This window comes from Quercus lobata, chromosome 4 (assembly GCF_001633185.2).
Source record: "Quercus lobata isolate SW786 chromosome 4, ValleyOak3.0 Primary Assembly, whole genome shotgun sequence".
NCBI lineage: Eukaryota > Viridiplantae > Streptophyta > Magnoliopsida > Fagales > Fagaceae > Quercus > Quercus lobata.
In genome coordinates this window covers 44,029,945-44,044,684 of record NC_044907.1, presented here as the reverse complement: position 1 = coordinate 44,044,684, position 14,740 = coordinate 44,029,945, and the positions used below count along the sequence as shown (strand labels likewise).

The following is a 14,740-nucleotide window of genomic DNA, read 5'->3' as shown; positions in this document are numbered from 1 at the left end:
ATATATATCTATATATATGTATTAGGAATAAAAATAAAACATGTACCATATTTCAAGAGTGGAACTTTTTTCTAGTAGAAATAATTTGTAAATAAAATTATTTTATTTTCAAAATATTTTAGTTTTATGCTTTGCTTATGTGATTTTTGTCATGGTTTTCAGACTTGGACCGTTTAATGAATTGTTAAAGGGAGAGATTCAAAGTTTTGAAGGTTGGACCGAAGTTGAATTGAGGTTGAACTATGATGACGTCATAACTAATTTAAGAATTTTTAAAAATAAATAAATACATTAATTAGTAAAAGTAGAAAAATTGACAAAAATAGCCAAAATAAATATAGAGATTTATCTTTCAGGTGTATATTTTATATCGTAACTTTCATAAGAAAAATAAAAAATATATATATAAAATTATAAGCAAAAATAAATTAAATATCAAGTTTCTTAATCAAGGAGTTGATAACATAACAGAAATTCTTTTAATTTAGAGAAGAGATTATGTATCCGTTTGAATAGTGTTGAAAAGCACTTGCGCCTGTGTTTCACTTTATTTATTTATTTTTTTTTTGAGAAGAGCGTTTCACGTTTTCAGATATGGGATTATGCTTTTCTAGTGGATCTCATGCATTGTTCACAGAACCCGTAAGTACTTTACTCAGAAAAAACGTTAAAACTGGGTCTCATAGTACTATTCATATATTTAAAAATTATTTTATTACAATGTTTTCAGTTTTCAGCAAAATAAATGGTATCCAAACTGACCCGAAATATATATATACACTCACATCATAACATTTTTGTGCAAGCCTATATTTAAATCAATCTTAAATTATGCCCAACAACCCAAGTCCATTTAAATTATCAACTATTTATTAAATTTCAAAAAAAAAATTGTAAAATCTGGAAAAGTGGCAGACTTGCCCATTAAAAAATTAGTTAAATAATAAATACTAATACAAGGCCCAAGTAAATGGTTTACAGCCAAGCATCTAGTACAAGTAAAAGAAGAAAATGTTGACTCTTTACACTTTGACAACCAAGTATTTACTGACTTGTGGAAGACTGTGATAGAAAAAATAAAAAGTTCGTCTTTATCATCGGCAAATGGGCAAAGAATAGCAGACTTCAGAAAGAGCAAAAATGAAAAAAAAGAAAAAAAAAAAAAAAGCAAGATGCAAGCTCATGGTCTGACAGCATCTCACCATGGTTGAAAAGCTTCAACAATGACTATAAGTATCAAAAAAAAAAAAAATTCTGACTTGAAGTTGAACCTCTGAGAACCATCCACAGTTCTTAAAACCATAAGCTCAACCCCGGTTCATGTGGTTCGCTGCTTTTTCTACCTATGCCAGTTTTGGAAGCTAAAAGAACTGTTTTAATGAACGGTTTCCTGTTAACCCCGTCGGACCGTACAGTCCAGTCCGGGTTTCAAACCCATAATTTTTATTCCTAAAATATTTTAGTGCTCAAGTCAGTCCTTTTGTTTCTTTTCCATTATTTTGCTTGCTAACGAAATTTGATCCTGCAATCTCTCTCTCAATCTAAGAGAGGGAAAGAGTGACTTTTGTAGGAGATCAAAATTTTCTCTAGTTGTTTGTGTTCTCAACCAATTATTAATTATTTTATTTTTATTATTAATTTTTTATGTTTATGTTTTGTTGGGAATTGAAGATTATTATGGCTTATGATTATCATTGTGTTCATGTTTTTCTTTATAAGAGGTTTTTTTTTCTTCATATTATTTTTGCTGGTATTGATTGGAGAATTGTATTTTGGACCAAGCTTTAGTATAGACTTTTGCAAATTTGACAAATATGTTTGGTATATATGGTCATTTTATGTGTTGTTAAACAGGAAAAATTCATTGTGAAGGCTAAGAAAATTGTGGTATCCAAGTATAATACATGAAAATTGTTTGGCCACATTTCACCCAACTGTTTATGGTCAAAACTCAAAACTAACTAAAAAAGAGTTTATTGCCACTCCATTAGTCACATAAACAAGCAGGAATGGGAAGGAACGAAAAGATTAATTAATTAGGTATGTCTTATATTTTTTTTGTCATAATAAAAGTTATGTCATATATATTTTATGAGGATTATAAGAAAAAAAACTATTTAAATTTCATGGATTAAAATAGAATATGAACCAAAATTTAGAGACTACATGTATATTTTTGCATTAAAAAAGAAGGCCATATTGGGCCTCCTTGACCATTAGTTACAAGCAATCCATATAAAGAAATGGGAATGGAGGGACTAACATGGTATATATTTTAAATGGGAATCTGGACTAAATATTAGGGCCGGAACATATATTTTTGCCTTTAAAATTTTACTTTCTTGGATAATTATATTAAGGACAAATTGCTGAATGTCACCATAACTTAGAATTCAGACATGAATTAATATAGTATCGAATAGTTTGTCCTTTATATTATCTTTTAGTTTCTTATTAGCCATGGATGGATACCAAATTACCAATACTTTTGTATCTTAATTGGTCTTCTTTTGCTTCAAAGGTAAAGATCTATATTCGATTTGTGGATCATAATTCAAGAGACTTACTGCATTAGTCAATATACTATTCTTGGTCAAAATAAATAAATAAATTAGAAAACGAATATAGATAATATAAAGAGAGAAAATACATAATGGAGTTCTGGTTTATTTGATTTAAGATAAAAAGGTCTAAAATGGAAAATACACATAATATGCATCACAAGAGGAAAGTTCATCAGTTATCCTTCAAAGCAAAGTAAAAATAATCATTTTTGGCATCGCCCCATACTTTGCTTTCTTGCCTAAGATTGATCCAAAAGTTAAATAGAACATGTCAACGAGAAGGCGCAATAGCATCCAGGCAGATCGTGCGACTGGAACACTAGCAAAGCAAATGACAGGAATGATCACTGATAATTTTCCTTTTAGAATAATAAAAAGGGAAGCATAAAAGGTTATCATCATGGTTGCTATGGAGAATATAAGGTTGAAAATGCCTTGCGTCACCTTTTTGGGTAAAGATTGAAGGAAATCTTCTGCTTCATAACTTGATAATGTCAAGTTGAGAAACATCAACAATGAATATGAGGCAGAAAGTAGAGACAGCGCATCAAATATTATAAAGAGCATAAACACCTTCGCATTTAAGAACATTGGCAAGCCTGATTCTTGTTTGTTGCCACCTGGTACGGTAATTGCTGCTGCAAACATAATGCTAACAATTAGAGCACCTACCACTGCACAAGAATTTGCTATTTCCTTCACCCATTTTTCTCCTTCTTTCATCAACTCTTTATGGCTCTCAATAAACAATTGTCTAGGTGTTTGACCATTTTTGTTTGTTCGTTCTAATGTGGAAGGATGGACAACTCTCTGCACCTCCTGCGTTTATTATAACAAACCTCATATAAGACTATATTTTAAAATATAAATACAATCATCATAATTATTATTAAATCCCTATACTATATATCATCATATTTGTAGTTATAAATAGTTTAATTATAAAACATACCACTTACTATATTCTGTACATTAAATTAAATTATTTTAATTTAACAATTTAATGACTTTTTTTTATACGAATTAGAATATGTAATCACACAACCTTTTAATCTCTTCCATTTAGTATTTGTCATTTTATGATTTTTTTTTTTCCTTTTTAAGTATCTCATTTCCATTCACTTTCTTTATTGTATTTGTGTGAAAAGTCGTACTTCTCACAGTAGATCTCACTCAAATTCTGACATTTACATGGATCTTTAATTAGTCACATATTCACTCACACTTTCCCACCTTCAAATGGCTCTTTAGTTAACCAGTTTAGAATAGAGTTTTCAAAGTGTCAGATATATATAAAGTGAGAGATATTAATCATAAATCCAAGAAAGAACTGAAAACAACTCATCATTGAAATTATATATATATATATATATATATATATTTATATATAATGTGAGAGATGTTACCTTAAACCAATGTACTTCTCTTTGCATAAGCAAAGCTGCGCCTGGAGCTTTATTAGGCTTAGCAAAAGGCTCTAACATCGCTGCAAAATGTAATATGCTATTTGAATCAAAATCTACTCTAGCCAATATTGAGTTTTTTTCAGGGGATCTGCATAGGAAGTGAAATACTTCATCCTGACGATAAAGAACGACAAGCATAAATATGTTTCGTCCCGTGGATTTTTCAACACACCATACAAGTTCAGGAAATTCTTTCAGTATTTTAGCAACAAACTCAATTCTCCCATCCTTGACAGCTTTGATGATGGCTTCAATAACCCCACCATTTTCTAGTTGTTGAAAATTCAAACCTCGTAATACTCGGCACATGTGAAGTAAAAGTATTTTGGATTGGTGGTGAAGAAGCTTCAATTCATATATTTTATCGATTTCTGAGTCAATAATCAAAACAATGTTTAGTCAACTAGACAAGGAAAAAAGAAAGAACAAAACAAAAAAGGAAGAAGTTGACCACAATGATCAATGAGTAAGTTATGAAACTAATTGACTAAATTATGTATCATACCTAGGAATTTAAGGAGATTCCAAACAGATCCTCGAGCTGCAAAGTGAAAAAAAGGAAAAACAAAATCAAATACGCTTACTTAAAAAGAATAGAGAGCAGTTAGTTAGGGTTGTTGTTAGTATGTTACACATTTGCTACCAAGATTAGTTATGTTGATGCTGATTTGTAATGTATTTATTTGAGTAGTTAGAAGTTTGTTAGAGCCTAGAGAAAGCTATCCACTTGCTTAACAGTAAACACAGAACTGTAAAATCCATGCAGAGTAAAGAATCAATTCTCCATTGCCTTGAAAGAATTAGAAATTGTTTCCATTTCTTCAACTGATTACTAGCCGACCCTAGACCTGGGCAACTGAGGCGAGTAAGTTGCCCCCAAATGCGAAGGCAAATAAGTACTTCTTTATTTAAAAAAATTCGAGTTGTTCAATTTTGTTGGGTTAAAAATATATTAACCTCGGTTAATTAATTTAATTATCCAAATTATATGCAATATCATGGAGGCACAAACAAATCACCAATCTAAACTAGAATGCAGAGGAAAATAAATTAATAAAATGATTTGTTAATGAATGGGAAATTTTTGCAAGCAAAAACTCCACCGGATAAATTTCAAGTCTTCACTCTTGAAGAATCCAGTAATTAAGAATAAGTGGTTACAAGTATAAGGAATCTTACCACTACCCAACCTATCCCAAAATATCAATTTACAGTTGAGCCCTTACACTAATCTCCAATTAGACTTGATCTTGTAAAAACTTCTCCTTTGCACAAATCTCAATTCGTAACTAACTACACAACAACTTGATTGTTGTTGTTTGTTGCAAAGTTTTTCAATTCATGCTTGTAGATCTGAAAGAAGCTTGGTACATAACCCAAAGATGCACAAGACATCGCAGTAGCTTCACAAAAGCATGTATCTAAATGGTAGTCTCTATGTTTATGATGACAGATATTAAAAAAAAAAAAAAAAAATTGCTTTTATATCCTCTGGAGACCTAGAGCATGAAACCCCAAAAAAGCCTTATCATCATGGGCCAAAAAACAGATCTACAAATTTAAAATCTGCATACATCGATAGATTGAGAGGCATCGGGGTATGTATCGCAATTCATTAAAGCTTGATAGATTGGAGGTGTCGAGCTAGGTATCGAGACAACCTGTTTCAACTTTTCTTATACTGTTTCTTGAGTAATCTTCATGTCTTCAATAATACCACTTGTTATACTTCTTCAAAGTACTTCATATTGTTCTTAAAACCACTTAGAACTACATAATTATAAGTAAAGTGTGTTTTGTCATATGATATGCCAATTCATAAAATATGACCCCTACAATTTTTTTAATTTTTTATTTCCTTTTAAGAATGCTATTTTTTTTTTTTGATTAATGTTGAAAATATTACAAATTTTATTGCATGGGTCTTACAAATTGTTGTACTACCAATTATAAGAACTAATTTATATATTCATTTATTATGTTGTTGAAGTGCTACCAATTATATTCTTTTCCACGTCATTTTGTAATATTTTTGTAATAAAGGTTGTAGTAGTTTTAGCATTTTATCAAAAAAAAAAGATTAATAGGAATCCAACAAATCACCATTAAGTAAATGAAAAATGTTAAAAATGCTACAAATTCTACTAAAAAATACTTACAAAATGATGTGGCTAAAATAGACTGGTAGTTTGGCACTACTTAAACAACATAATAAATGAATGGTTGAAACAATTTTTTTTTTCATTGTTGACGCTTCAGTATGTAATGCCAATGTGACAAAATTTGTAGCATCCCTAACAATATTGTTCAAGTGAATTAGTTATATAAAAAAATTTAAGAATAATGCATTTAAATGAAAAAAAATTATAATGCATAACATTAACTAAATTAATGGTTAATAAATTTTATTAAAGTGATATTTAAATATACTGAAAGCTCAAATTAGTGTGAAACACTAGAGCTTGTTTAGACCCCAAATTAAAAATTACAGCAAGATTACTTTTACCCTAACTTATCCAAGTGCGGAATAAGAGTAAATAAGTGCAATATGCTGATAACACTACTCTAAGCCATATCTAACTACAAGAACAATAAAATGAAAGCTTAAAGAGTAGAGAAAAAAGATGCAAACATAAGATAATACCAAGATGTATTATTGAAGAGGAAACCGAAGAATTCGGCGAAAAACCTCTCTACGACACTCCAAGTCGAAATCGATCCACTAGAGAATAAAGTTAAAGTACACGAATAACAAAAGACCCTCCATGCCTAGTCTACCCCCATGTACTTGAGCTCTCTAAGCTCTTGCTACCAATGGACTTCTCGGAGTCTTGTCTTCTCTAGCTTTTCGGATCCCGCAATTCAGCCCAATTGCATCTACTACTAAATGGCTCATTCCAATGCTTCCCAACAATACCAAAACCTCACTTAACACTCAAATTGGGTGTGGTAAGTGTTTGGGCTAAGAACCTTTGAAGGATGTAGAGATGGAGAGATAGGAGTAGAGAAAAACCAAGAGATAATGTGTAGATGATTGTGGGTAGGGCTGTCCAACGGGCCCATGACCCGATCAAACCGCCTGAATCTACCCGACTCGAAGCCCAACGGGTCGACCTAAAGCCCTTGACGGGTCAGATTCGAGTCTTTATCTTAGGAAAACCGACTATTCGGTTCGAGTAGCGGGTTAAGGGTTTAAAAACCCACATAACCTAGCCCGACCAAAGTTTTAAAAGAAAAAAAAATATATCAGATCAAGATCAAATCACGTGTGAACTGAGGACTATCTGGACTGTTAAGACTGAGCATTGCCTTCTACCTAATTGAGAACTACATGGCACTAGAGACTTCCTTCCTTCCATGCAAAAGCAGACATCAAATCACCAGAAAGCATCAGAACAGCTAAAAGCCTAAAATTGGGACTAAAAGGCTGAAATTTCCCTTCGGCCTCTCTAAGTTCTAACTCTTTAGTCTCTTCGCTGAAATTGGTTCGGCCTCTCTAACTCTTTTCACTCTTTAGCCTTCACTCTCTCTTTCTTTCTATATCTCTCTCTCTCTACCAGCTGGTCCAACCCCAACAGCTAGTCGGCTACCCTTCAAATCAAACTCAGATTTGATCTTTCCCATGACTCTGTTCATGAATCATGGTTTAGGGTTTCAAGATCCAACTTGGCTACAAATCAGATTTTCCCTTATATCTCTCTCTTATAAATTGGACTTTTCTCGAGTGTTCTTCGTTTTCTCTGCTCTCTAGTCTCTCTAGTGATTTCAAAATCTCTCTTTTTTACTTTGAAACAAACAAATCCCTTTACTCCTTAACACTCAGCCTCTCAGACTCGGCTTCCCAGTCTCAAATCAGGTAAAGTTTCTTCCTATTTCATCCCTCTTTTTCTGTATTTTGTGTTTGTGATTGGGCAAAAAAAGAGGAAAGCTTGATGATTTTCAGTCCTTTGTTTAGTATAATCTGTTCTTCGCGAGTTGATTAACTTGCCACAACAACTTGATGCTAGAAATTGCTAAGCTTTATTTTATGTTATTTGTTAATGTTGTGACTTGCTACTTAATTGCATTGAAACTCTTATTTTCAATTAGATTGTTAAATACATTATAAGGAATCTCATTTTCATTTCAACCTTGTACAAATATGTGTTCTTTATAGGATATGATACTGAGTCACCATTCTAATAGACTAGAGTCTTTGACATCTAAGACAAAGTCTGTCATAAATTTATTTATTCAAGCCATCAGCTGCTAATTATTTAGGAGGATGCATCTCATTCTTTATTTACACTATTAACTTTGTATGATAATTGATACATTAAGCTTTCCTCTCTTTTTTTGCCCAATCTGGGTTTATCATTTTGTTAGTGCTCCTTGGGTTTATCATTTTCTTCCTTTGATTCATTATGTTAGATTTGTTAGTGTTCTAATTGTGATTTGTATCAGTCCTGTTTTATTCCTTGTTTTGTTTGTTTTTTTTAATGATCAATATACTTGTATTTTAACAAGATGAAATCCAAACACATTTTTATTTTTTTCTCTACCTGTTTTATTCTTTGTTTTGTTTTGTTTTCCATGATCAATATACTTGTATCTTCACTGTAAAAAAGAAGAAGATGAACCCCTATTTTAAAAAGATGAAATCCACATTCTTATTTTCTTATCTGATTGTATTTTATTGCTCATTTGTTTGATTCATTTTACTTTCTTAACTTAAAAATTTGAAATCCAAATTTTATACAGGAGTTGAAATCCTAGGCTTTTTGCTTCCTTCTCAAGGTTGAATCCCTAATAGCTAAGAGTTCTCTAAGGTATCATTTCTTTCTCTTTTAACTTCTTGTTATTGTTTGTGTGTTACATTTATGGTTGTTTGCTAATGCATAAATTTGATGTCTTTAGGTTATTGAACCCTCTAGTAATGCAGCCCCTTCCCAAGCAACACCTACTGCCACAGCTGAACCTGCTGCCCAAACTGTACCTACTGCCACTCCAACTAATGCTGAGGTTCCCCCACTTCTACCTAAAGGTAATAATAGGAAAAGGTCTATTACTTGGGACCATTTTGAAAAAGTAGATATTGGTGAGGATCATTTTAAGGCTGTTTGCAATTACTATCAAAAAACTTATCTAGCTGATAGTAAGAGGCATAGTATTACTAATTTATTGAATCATACTCCAATTTGTGTTAAAAACCCTAATAGAAAGACACTTAAAGGGCAACAAACCTTAGCGTTTGAACCTAAAATGGATGGGGAGGAAGGGTTTTAGCTTGTATCGACAGCCTTTACTGTTGAGGCTTCTAGAAAGGCACTTGCTGAAATGGTTATAATAGATGAGTTGCCTTTTAGGTTTGTTGAGGGTCATGGGTTTCAAAGATATGCGACAATCTTACAACCTAAGTTGCGAATTAGAGATATCCCATCTCGTCAAAGTGTGGCTAGGGATGCGATTGGTATTTATGGTGTTGAGAGAGAGAAACTAAGAGGGGCCTTAAAGGGTCGTAAGGTGTCTTACTACGGACACATGGACGAGTATTCAAAATCTGTGTTATATGTCCCTTATAGGTCATTTTATTGATGATGATTAGAATTTGCATAAGAGAATTTTGAATTTTTGTCAAGTTGAAGATCGTAAGGGGGTAGAAAGATTGAGTTGTGTTTGCATGAGTGGGGTATAGGTGGCATATTCACTTTAACAGTGGACAATGCTAGCTCAAATGGTGCCACCATTAAGTTTTTGGAAAATGTAACTAAAGATTGGGAGGAGACTGTTTTAGAACATGAGTTCTTACATATGAGGTGTTATGCACATATCCTAAATCTGATTGTGGGGGATGTTATGAGAGAAATTGATGCATCCATTGCAAAGGTGCGTGAAGCTATGAGGTATGTGAAGTCCTCACCAAATAGGAATCAAACTTTTGCGGGTTTTGTGGAGAGATTAGGTATTGAGTCTAAGTCTCTTCTTTGTCTAGATGTACCAACTCGGTGGAACTCTACCTACCTCATGTTAGAAACCACACAAAAATTTAAGAAAGTGTTCATACGAATGGACTCTGAGGATGATAGTTATTCTTCATATTTTATGAACACAGAGAATAGTGGTATAAGATCTCCTAGTATTATCGATTTTCAAAATTGTAGGACATTTGTGGGTTTTTTGAAGCTTTTTTACAATGCCAAACAAAAAGTTTTCAGGTTCTTTGTATGTTACTGCAAACACCTTTTTTGATGAGATGTTTGTCATTCAAGAAAATATTTCCCATTTAAGTAAATCATAAAACCACCTCTTGAAAAACATGGCAACTAAAATGGAATCTAAGTTTGATAAGTATTGGGGAAAATGGGATAAAATGAATCATCTCTTGTATGTGGCTGTGATTCTTGACCCAAGAAAGAAGTTGAGGTTTTTTAAGTTTTGTTTTTCTGAAATTTATGGGAATGAAGTAGCTGATGTAATGGTTGAATTGGTGAGGGATACCTTGGTGAAGTTGTATGATTTTTACTCTCGTGTTGATTCACCAAATGTACAAGTAGCAAGTGGGAGGGAGAGGACACACATAGAAGGTGAGTCAATTGGTTGTAGCGATCCATATGCAATGCTTAATTCTAGGTTTGACCCTTTTTTGGAGGCTGAGCAGTCCATAGGGTGTAGCAATGAGATTGACAAATATTTGGCTGAAAATTGTGAAAGTAGAATTTGAGATATTGGGGTGGTGGAAGGCTAATTCAGATAGGTATCAAGTGCTGTCCAAATTGGCTAGGGATGTGTTGGCTGTACCTGTTTCTACTGTTACTTCTGAGTCAGCGTTTAGTACCAGAGGACGCATACTTGATCCATTTCGGAGTTCACTCTCCCCACTTATGGTTCGAAATCTTGTTTGTGCACAAGACTGGCTTCAAGCCTTGGTTCCAGTTTCTTTTCGCAAATCAAAGGATGAGGTAGAGGCCTTGGAAGATGAATTTCATGATTTAGGTAATATGTCAACTTCCAAACTTTTTTATCTATTAAGTGCTATTAAATGTGTCTAATGCAAATGAAATTTAATCTAATAGCCTTCATTTCTTTCTCTTTTCTAGTTATACGTCAAGCAGCAGCAGGTGGTGGAAGTTCAAACTCAAGCAAAGGTATCTCAATTAGCATTGATGACTAATCACAAATTGGGTAAGTTTCTGCCCTTACTGTTATTTCTATTGAGTCTGGTTTTGCTTTCTCTATTGTTTTTGGTTATTACTATTCTGTATTTTTTGGTCTTGTCCTTGTATTTTTGATTGATAAATATCTTTTTGCCCATTTTCTTATAGGAGGAAGGACACACATTTTATATAGGAGGCAAATTTTTGGATACAATTTGGAAGTTCTTTTGGACAGTGCTTTTCTAACTGATGATTTATAAATCAACTCTTGCTTATAAGAAAAAATTATTATTAAGTTTATAGGCTTTCTTTTCTATAAGTCATGAACTAAACTATATAGTAGTTGCTCTTTAAATGCTTTAGAAAAGCTATTTTTTGGAAATACTTTAGATATTTCATAATTGTAAGTTTGTAACTAATTATAACTAGCTACTGCCTTGGTAGTTTACTGCCTTACACACTTACAGTAACTACCTTTCTGCCTTCTTTAACTCTATGGAAATATTGCAAGAGATGCTCTTATTATCTTTTGTTGCCATACTTGTGGTGTGGCTATAATTGAATTATTTGTTAGAATTTGTTTTCTGGCTTGTGTAAGTTGTGTTACATGTATGGAATGGTTGGCACAACTTGGCAGATTTAATAGGTTGCCCAGGTTTACATGTATGGAATTTGTTTGCTCTATCCTCCTGTGCTTTTGTTGTCTAGGTCCTAATGCTAAAGGCATTTTGAAAAATTTTCTTTCTTGTATTGTGTGGTTTTAACAGGTGGTTAGAAAGTAATATCATGTGTGTTTTTTATGTGCTTGCAATTACCCAGGTTGTTATGTGTTATGTATTTACTGTATTTTTTTTCATTAGATGTGAGCCAGAAAATTAAATTTGGACTAAAGGGCTAGAGGCCCAAAAGGTTCAAAGTTGTGTAATGGGCCAATTTAAAATAAAGGAGGTGAAAAGAGGCCCATTTGATATATATACATGATTTAATGATATAAATCTTTGTTAAAAGTAGTAAGCCCATTAATTTGGGCCTAAAAGGCCTATCAAAAGTCGAATTAAAAAAAATTATGCAAATTCACAATTTTAGCCCAATTTTGGCCCAAACCAACCCGTTCAACTATTGACCCGAACCACCGGGTCTAACCCATATATTGGTTGGTTGCGGGTCAAATTTTTTATAACCCAATCCAATCGGGTCGAGTCTGGGTCAGGCCCAAACCCGAGCCGACCAGACTCGTGGACAGCCCTAATTATGGGTATAACAATCTTTAACTCTCAAGTGTATTTGCAAGGGTTTTCTATCTGAAAAGAACTCCTTACAATTCGTGGGTAATGAGGATATATATAGTGTGGGTAAAGAATTTGGTAAAGCAACTTAACTTTTTGCTAAACAGAATATTTCGCGGGCACCTTACGAGATGGCCTTTCTCGCGAAGTACTCGCGAAATGACAAGCTGGTAATGACTCTTTAGCTTCTAGTCATGTGCTTCACACATGGCCTTGTTGCAGGTTGCTTTCTTGCGAGCTTCTCGCACGTTAGTCGCGAATTACACTGATCTTCTTTTAATGCTTGATTCTTCACCAATCTCTCACACTCATCCCTTACAAATAAAACCACATAAATATAGGGAAATAATTGAAGATATTACAATCAAATTTTATACGGAATTAAAGCCATTAAAGGCTAGTTGGAAATCACAACTTCACATATACAAAGGCCCATTTAAAGTTTTTGTCTAAGATCTCAAATTGTATTCAACCGGCTTGCTATTCAACTACAAATAACTTCAATCCCATAAGTTCTCCACAATTACAAACACCAAATTTTTTTTCTATCCAACATTTCAAATCTTATTTATATCAAGCTTGATAGCTCTAACTATGTGCTTTAAAAGTATCAAATAATACCTTCCATTCTTTTATCATACTCCTTGCTCGATTTTATTGATGGTACACAACTAAATCCTGAAAAGTATCTCCTAGATAAGAGTGGTACAATTTTAGAAGGCAAGAATCTACACTGTAAAGTTGTAATTTACAACAATCTGTTTTGTTGGCTTAAATTCCGTGCCAAATTTAGTTGTAATTTTATTCAATCTTTTGTATCATGTATTTATTGTGGATTTAATTGTAAGGGTTATGAGAGAGAGAGAGTGTATCAAGACTCAAGCAAATTGAAGACTGAAGAGTTTTCGCAGGTAGCTCGTGACTAAGCATCCCGCAAAATGATGCATGTGCCTTGCACATGAATGGAATGCGAAGAGTCAGGATAGGATAGAGATAGTTGTGTTTCACGAATAGCTCACGGGTAAGGCCTTCCCACGAGATACCCACGAAACATTCTGTTTTGCCAGATTGTCCTATCTGATACACACTTTTTGTACCCACACTATATATACCCACATTATCCACAAATGTTGAGGAGTGCTTCTGAGAGAAAACCATAGCCACAAACCTTGAGAGTTAAAGATTGTTATACCCACATATCTCTACATAATTGCTTGTAGATTTTCCTTAACTCCTATCTTTCCATTTCCATACCATTGAGGGGTTGATAGCCCAAAACTTACCACACCTTTTCAGAATGTCAAATGAGGATATGGTGCTGTTGGGAAGCATTGGAAGAAGCCAGGCTTTGGCGAATGCAATTGGGCGTATTGCAGGATCTGAAGAGCTAGACAAGACACGATTCCGAGAAGCTTTGTTAGAGTAGAAGCTTGGAGGGCTTAGGTATAGCAGGTAGATTAGGCTTGGAGGGTCTCTTGCTAACCTATGTATCCCAACTGATTGTCTAGTAAATCGATTACTGCTTGGAGTGTGGCGGAGAGGTTTTTTGCCAAGTTTTTCGGTTTCCTCTTCGATAACACATCGGCATGTTATTTTGTTTTTGCAACTTTCTTCCCTACTCTTTTACCTTTTATTTTATTGCTGTGTTGTTATGAATATGGGTTAGAGTAGCTTGTTTGTTTATACGCTCGCATTTACTCTCTTCCACACTTAGTATAAGTTAGAGTAAAATCTATCGAACCGTATTTTTAATTTGGGGGTTTAAATAGCTCTTGTATTTTCACACATTTTAGAGCATTCACACTCTATCAACAAAGGAAGGCAAGAGATCAAGCACTTCAAACTCTAATCAATGTTATACTTTCACCTTAGCATTGTCTTTGGTAGTGGAACAAGATATTATGCAAGGAGTTGGAAGGTTCTTGAATGATGATAATGTTTATACCATAAAATAATTTTAAGACCAAGATATGGTTGTTAATTTAATCTATAATTATTTGTTGGCATAAAGCCACATATATTAGTAGAAAGAATGACATATGTGACTTGGTAGGCATAACATGTGGAAGTTTCGTAATTATGGGCATATGTCTTGGGAACAAATGTCATGTGTAAGACATTTGTCAAGAAGATAATAAACAAGAAGACATTTGTCACATTGTATGGAAGATGGAGAAGTTAAATCCTACACATAACCACCTCCTCCCTTACTTTGTGGGATAGTTACAAGCTGAAAATAACTTTGATCCACATATCATTTAAGTAGAACTAAAACAAAGTACATGAAATAT

General features: G+C 33.4%; 1 protein-coding gene across 5 annotated transcripts in view; it reads right to left on the bottom strand.

Annotated features, from left to right (window-relative positions):
- Nucleotides 1–2,644: 2,644 nt before the first annotated feature.
- The window catches only part of LOC115986356, a 54,337-nt gene continuing 42,241 nt past the window's right edge, over nt 2,645–14,740 (bottom strand). For 4 of the 5 annotated variants that reach the window (XM_031109260.1, XM_031109257.1, XM_031109259.1 and 1 more), the window contains 3 exons: nt 4,536–4,571; nt 3,971–4,401; nt 2,645–3,383 (listed from right to left, as the gene is read on the bottom strand). In XM_031109260.1, the coding sequence (XP_030965120.1) occupies nt 2,748–3,383; nt 3,971–4,401; nt 4,536–4,571 (1,103 nt within the window). In that variant the 3' untranslated portion in view covers nt 2,645–2,747. The remainder of the gene's footprint in view (nt 3,384–3,970; nt 4,402–4,535; nt 4,572–14,740) is intronic. The other variant, XM_031109261.1, reaches the window with a different exon arrangement.